Source organism: Pecten maximus, chromosome 2 (assembly GCF_902652985.1).
Source record: "Pecten maximus chromosome 2, xPecMax1.1, whole genome shotgun sequence".
NCBI lineage: Eukaryota > Metazoa > Mollusca > Bivalvia > Pectinida > Pectinidae > Pecten > Pecten maximus.
The window spans coordinates 19,647,542-19,654,764 of record NC_047016.1 but is presented as its reverse complement, the minus strand read 5'-3'; the positions used below and the strand labels follow the sequence as shown (position 1 = coordinate 19,654,764).

Genomic DNA, 7,223 nt, shown 5'->3' with positions numbered 1-7,223 from the left:
CAGTATGTCTCTGTTATTCTGTACGTCTCTGTTATGCTGTACGTCTCTGTTATACAGTACGTCTCTGTTATACAATACATCTCTGTTATACAGTACGTCTCTGTTATACAATACATCTCTGTTATACAGTGTGTCTCTGTTATACAGTATGTCTCTGTTATACAGTACGTCTCTGTTATACAGTACATCTCTGTTATACAGTATGTCTCTGTTATACAGTATGTCTCTGTTTTTCTGTACGTCTCTGTTATGCTGTACGTCTCTGTTATACTGTACGTCTCTGAGATCTCTCTGTTATACAATATTTCTCTGTTATACAGTACGTCTCTGTTATACAATATTTCTCTGTTATACAGTATGTCTCTGTTATACAGTACGTCAACGTTATACAGTATATCTTTTAAATACACTATTTTGCCCTATACAGATTCCCTGTTTTAACAATGTCTATAGCTATTTAGTATACAGAATATGTCTCTGATACAAAATGTCTATCCCACAATATATGTCTCTTATACCATATGTCTGTCCGTGTTAAAGTATATGTCTCTTATACAATATGTGTCTTTGTTTTACAGAATATGTCTCGTATACAATATATCTGTCTGTTCTAAAGTATATGTCTCTTATACAATGTCTTTCTGTTATACAGTATATGTCTCTTTTACAATATGTCTCTCTGTCCTACAGTTTGTGTCTATTGTATAACATGTCTCTCTATTTTAAGCCTGTCCATGCCACCGCCGTCATTACAAGATGTCCGTGCTATGTCATTGCTGTTTCCTGTACAAGTTGGCCACAAATATTACCAGAAGTTCTGCGTGGTCGCAGGGAATCATTTGAGCTAACACATCAGATGTTCTCAATTATGCCATCGTCACACAACAATGCATGCATGACGTTTTCAAAGGACGAACTGCAGCAGAAAACAGTCACATTAGAACTGGTGGTGAGTTATGACAATCATTCAATGAATGTAACCTGAGTCCCAAAATATCACATTATGATAGCTGACACTTATAATACTTATCTAAATAATTACTAGAGAGCACGTGTGGGCTCATGTCATATTTTATGTAGACCAGATACAGATAAAAAAAAATTCTGATATATTTGATCTACTACTCTTAACTTTCACTATCCATCTTAGTCAGTCTAGCTGTTTACGCTTTGTACGCGGTTACGTCACTCGAGGCAGAAACACAATCAAGAAGAAGATTTGCGGCGGGAAAGGATTTTGAGGTTGTTGGGGTGGAGTCTGATAAAAATGGCATCCTGTATCCCCCGCTGCATCCAGTATTGTTTGTCTATAGCGACAAATTATATTTTTCAACTCCCCAGTCGTCTTCAATCTAAACTCGAGTTTACCAGAGATTTTTCACTCTGGAGAAGATTGCTACCTAAACTAAAGGTACTTGATATGTAAATCAGGATGTATTTACTTATGTTTTTATAGTCATACTGATTTATTAGACAGGTGCGTAAGTCAGACTGAGTTAACTATAGAGGTACGTCAGTCAGACTGAATTTACTATAGAGGTGCGTCAGTCAGACTGAGTTTACTATAGAGGTACGTCAGTCAGACTGAGTTTACTACAGAGGTACGTCAGTCAGACTGAGTTTACTTTAGAGGTTCGTCAGTCAGACAGTTTACTACAGTGGTACGTCAATCAGACTGAGTTTACTACAGAGATACGTCAGTCAGACTGAGTTTACTATAGAGGTACGTCAGTCAGACTGAGTTTACTACAGAGGTGCGTCAGTCATACTGAGTTTACTATAGAGGTACGTCAGTCAGACTGAGTTTACTATAGAGGGTGCGTCAGTCAGACTGAGTTTACTACAGAGGTACGTCAGTCAGACTGAGTTTACTATAGAGGTGCTTCAGTCAGACTGAGTTTATCAAATTATATGTCACCCTTATTGAGTCTGCTATTAAGGTGTATTTCTCTTACCGAGTTTGAGAGTTGAGTTAATTTTACTGACTTTCACAGAAAGATAAGCTATGCTTTCTGAAGTAACCGGAGAGATGTCTTAATATATTGCCATGATGGTCATTGCTTCATTTTGAAGACTGAAGCAGTGGGTCATCTGTCGACGTTTTATTTGCTGTCGAGCCACGACATGAACCGTCCAGTGAAAGTGAGTTGTGAGGCCAACAGAAGTCGGGATCAAGTATCTAGCGGTAAGATTCCACATATCTAAAGGTGTATTAGTTTATGTTACATTGTAAGGTTACATTTATGTAAACAGTTATTGGTTTATGTTATACAGTAGGATTACGTATATATAAATGTGTATTGGTTTGTGTTATACGGTAATGTTGCTTTTATATAAATGTTGATTGGTATATATTATACAGTTAGTTTACGTTTATAAAAACGTTGATTGGTTGATGTTAAACGGTAGGGTTACGTTTATACGGTAAGGTAAGGTAACTTACGTTTATATAAAAGTTGATTGGTTTGTGTTATACGGAAAGGTTACGTTTATATAAAAGTTTATTGGTTTATGTCATACCGTAAGGTTACGTGTATATAAACGGTTATTAGTTTATGTTATAGAATTGTCGATAGTGTGCTGTGTTGTTTATACGTAACTTCGGTACAAGCCAACAGATAGCAAAAAGCATAATAACATGTTTCGGCTATCGTGCTATTTGAGGTTTTTACGACTTTTTGCGACAATTATTGCGACAGATTTTAAGTAGTCCAACTGATCACTTCTTTTGATCTACTTCAAACTTATTAAAGCACGTGCAGAGATTAATAATCACTAAAGCTATAAAAAAAAAAAAAAAATTATTACAAATATAAAAAGATTTTTCTCGGCGTGTAATTTTTGTTAGTGTTAGCACAAAAACAGGCTTGTTACGGTAACGGTACCTCTAATAACAAGATGGCAGAAATATGCAGCCATAAAAAAGCTTATAGATCATTTATGTTATCATGTCCTGCACGTATCATGTGTACAAAGCACGCAGGGAAAACTGATCAATAACATTTACTGGAATTTTAAGAAAATTATGTAATGATATATATTAATTTGTCTGATGAATGACGATACCTTCCTGAGTTGGTATTGATGAAACAGCGCTGCTGATAATGAAAACAAACCTCCGTTGTAAAATTGTCTTTTAATTACGAAGATTGGCAAACACAAATTGTTGTTGATATCCCTAGCAAACGGTGAAAAATTCTATGGGTGGCCTATTTGATATCATCAAAGAGGATTTCGTTTTTTCCGAATGTTAATGTAACCTTCTACAGCACCCCAGAAATCGTCTTACACATCGGGATTTGTCTTTATTAATCTAGACTGTAACACTATCGCGGGTCTTGTGCCGATTTAAGCCAAGATGGAAGATCTCTATGTTGAATTTCGATAGGGCAATTGGTTTGCTTTGTTAATATTTTCCCTTATATCAAGATATTTTACGTTTTAAAAATGATTGTCTTTGTAAATCTCTCTTCCTCTTTCTCTCGTCATATTCTCTCTATTTTTTTGTCAACCTCTTTCTATTTTTCTTTTTCTCTCACATACTTTCTATCTTCTCTTTTTTCTAGCCCTTTTTTAACTCCAGTGTATCTCTATCCATATTTTTCTCTATATTTTGCTTCTCCCTTTGCCCCTAATTCCCCATTTTATCTCCCCCTTTTCTATTTAACTTTTTCTCTAAACCTTTGTTTAAGCCCCCATTTCTTTCCACCATTATTTTCTCCCTTTATTCCTCGACTCCTTTCCTACCCCTCTTTTCCTCAATCCCCTTTTTCAATGTATATCATTAATCTACTGTGTTGAATTCACAGAAAGCTTTATGGAACTCCAAATCCTTACGAAAGATGGAGATCTGGATTGGAAGTTAGAAAACAGTCAACTACATGAAAGCAGACAATGGATCACATTCTATGTGAACAATATCAGAAAAGGGTAATGTACAAAATGCGTGTATAAACCTTTTACCTTTACAGACCAGAAATATATTTAATTGCACTGCGACGTAGGAACAGACCATTCGAATGCAAAAAGAACATTGTTACAGAAATAAACCGCACGAGTACTTCGGATATGTTATATCAAAGTACCAAGTGTGCTGTGACCTAATTGGTAAAATAACATATTATATATGCACATTGATTCGTATAATTTACTATCATTTTATCGAACTTGGGTATTCAATATCAATGATCATATAAATAGAGCAATCCTGTGTTTTACAGTGTACAGAAATCAATAGCCCTGATGCTGTCCAACTACAGAATAGTGAGTACTGTCCCCTTTATTAAACTTGTCGATATAAACCATAAAATAGATGAACTAAATTCATTAAAGTTAGTAAACGTAAACGACACAATATACTTACCTTATCATTATCGAATATATCTTAAAACGTTGTTAATCGTATTTATTAAGATATTTTTGCAATGAATTCTCTTTTGAGACATAATTTTTAAACCACTTTTTTGAAACCGAAAGTAACCTTGTGTCAACTAAAAAAGTGGCTTATTTTCATTATGTTCTTTACCTCCAACGACATTGTTTGTTATTATTTCTCATCCTTAACTTACTTTACACAAAAGTCTTTCTCAGAACCGGAAAACCGACATTTGGGTAAATTATACAGCACCTTTTTATCTTTGTATATCGATGTTTAACCCAGGCTATCTCAAAAGATTGTCACATGTCATAGTAAAATCTCATCGATTATATAGTATCAAATGTCATTGCTTAACATTACGTAGAAAAGGGTATCTACCAGAAAGATAGCAATCTACACGAGATAAGTCTCAATGAAAAATACATTGCGTAGACAAGGGTAGCTAGCGGAGAGTTTACAATTTACCCGACCAGATAAATCAGGTTGACAAAAGTAGCTACTGAAGAAGTTATAGTATTCTATTGATTTACTAAATAAATAAATATCTGTTTTGTGAAAAATTGATTATATATCTGGTATAATACAATGATATAACGTTTAATGATATATAGTCTCTGACGGACTGATGTGTATTGTAGTTGTATAGTGACGTAACGGTTTTTGGTGGGGTTATTTTTGGGTGTTTTTTTTTTTTTTTTTTTTGAGGTTTTTTTATTTTTTGTTTTGTGTTTTTGCTTTTCGTTATTTTACAGGAATGTCATTTTGTGATTTACATCACTTTTTATTTAACTATGATGCTCTTCCGTCGTTTGCATATATCTTGTTCTTAGCTTCACGTCTCTGCATAATTCCCCTTTGTATGATTACTCTGAGGTCTAGTTTTACTATTTTGCTGAGGTTTTGTACATTTCTGCCCCCTTAAATACACTTGTATATTTTATCCTATTCTATTTAGAACTAGTTTAAATAATACAAGCATCAGAGTTAACTCGTATGTACTTGTATTCACAATTTTGTGAAGTATCTATTAATTTATGAATAAATATTTAAAATGGAACGTAGACATAATACTGAATTAAAATAACCTAAAATCAATATTATACCTACTCAGCTTCCTTTAATTTCAGAATGATTGGTTTCTCGGCTTCAAGTGTATATGTTTAAAGCTCCGTTTGATATGGTTTGTTGTAGAGATTATTTTCGTTATATATTATGATATACTAAATTGTATCTCTTTTTTGACACAGAGAGAGAAATAGACATATTGATAGCTATATACAGAGGACGAATCAACACAAAACCCTGGCGTCAAATCGGCGTGGCTCTTGGAGTACCATTGCATGACCTCAACGCCTTGGATGCTAGAAAGCCTCGATCGCTACAGGAGAAAGTCTGTATGGTATTGGGAAAGTGGCTGAAGGATAACCCACGCCGTTCTTTGCGTGAAATAAGTTCTGTCTGGAACTAATAAGTTCGGTTCATGTCTAAACCAGCGATTTCATTTTGGTCCGTGTTAGAAGCAAAGAAGCTGTTTTAAATTGATTCATGTTAGAAACAAACTCGGATGTTTTGTTATGATATCGAAGTCAAGTAATCCGTTAACATTTATGTATACATGTATTGCTTCGATAAATAACATCATAGTAATAGTCATTTCAAACAGCACTACGTGTTCCTTGTTATTGCCAATGGGCCGCGGTGGCCGAGTGGTTAAGATGTACCGACACTTTAACACTAGCCCTCCACCTCTGGGTTGCAAGTTCGAAACCTACGTGGGGCAGTTGCCAGGTACTGACCGTTGGCCGGTGGTTTTTCTCCGGTTACTCCAGCTTTCCTCCACCTCCAAAACCTGGCACGTCCTTAAATGACCCTGGCTGTTAATAGGACGTTAAACAAAAACAAACAAACAATGGTATTGCCATTAGTGTAAGTGGTTCAGTTCACGAAACAGTAAATGTTCTCAGCCCTTGATTTATCGGTATACGTTATATCCAAACCTTGTAATTGTCATTATTGTTAATACTCTGATCATTGAAGTTGTCATTGTAGTTAATATTTTAACCCTTGTTGTTTTCATTGTAATAAATGTTCTGATCCTTGTAGCTATCATCCAATTTAATGTTTTAATGTTCTTATGCTTTCAGTTGTCATCATAGTTAATACTCTGATCATTGAAGTTGTCATTGTAGTTAATATTGTAACCCTTGTTGTTTTCATTATAATCAATGTTCTGATCCTTGTTGTTTTCGTTGTAGTTATTGTTCAGTACTCCGGATTTTTGTAATTACCTATGAAATCAATTGTATTGTAGTAATCGTTCCATTCGTTGTTTCTACCTTATGGTTCGATTGATTGTTATTTGAACAGCATCTCCCTTTCTTGTCAGCATATCAGTTTATTGGTAGAAGCTGTGATTCTTGTTTTTAAAATTCCGTAACCAATGACATAGCGATATCAAGGCATTAAACAGGGGAAACAATCCTTGTAGAGCACATGTGTACCTAGCATTATAAATATCTGTTAAGATGATAACAATCAGTTTGTATTTTAGGCAAAACATGCCTTTAGAACAATTGTTAATTTGCCTGAATTAATATCAATACGAAACAACTAAGGCATTGGTATATCTGTAAACTGGCAGAATCAGAAATACGAAAAAAAATATACTAGCAATGGCACCGTTAAAACACGTACAGAAATGAAGATAAAAGAGAGCACTAAATACGAAATTTGAGATTTGGAAATTAAAAAAAAAAGTTTTGACAATTATTTGTGTTTTAAAATATAAACCTAGAAATAGAGTAAAGGAAATTTAAATGATAAATACCTCTCAAAAGACATATCA

The 7,223-nt window shown here is 34.4% G+C and overlaps 1 protein-coding gene across 1 annotated transcript; it reads left to right on the top strand.

The window, feature by feature from the left end:
- The first annotated feature begins 2,078 nt into the window (after positions 1-2,078).
- Positions 2,079-6,110, top strand: LOC117341246. Its single transcript, XM_033903102.1, has 5 exons — positions 2,079-2,185; positions 3,810-3,930; positions 4,221-4,263; positions 4,581-4,611; positions 5,626-6,110. Exons 1-5 carry the CDS (start codon positions 2,125-2,127, stop codon positions 5,844-5,846), a joined length of 477 nt encoding a protein of 158 aa, XP_033758993.1. The 5' UTR covers positions 2,079-2,124; the 3' UTR covers positions 5,847-6,110.
- The last annotated feature ends 1,113 nt before the right edge of the window (positions 6,111-7,223 follow it).

What these genes read in the sequence shown, in the direction of transcription:
- LOC117341246 (XM_033903102.1), top strand. Translation starts at nt 2,125, where the DNA reads ATGAACCGTCCAGTGAAAGTGAGTTGTGAGGCCAACAGAAGTCGGGAT. An exon ending in TCGGGATCAAGTATCTAGCG is followed by an intron (nt 2,186 to 3,809) that starts GTAAGATTCCAC and finishes TTGAATTCACAG; the next exon opens with AAAGCTTTATGGAACTCCAA. An exon ending in ACCGGAAAACCGACATTTGG is followed by an intron (nt 4,612 to 5,625) that starts GTAAATTATACA and finishes TTTTTGACACAG; the next exon opens with AGAGAGAAATAGACATATTG.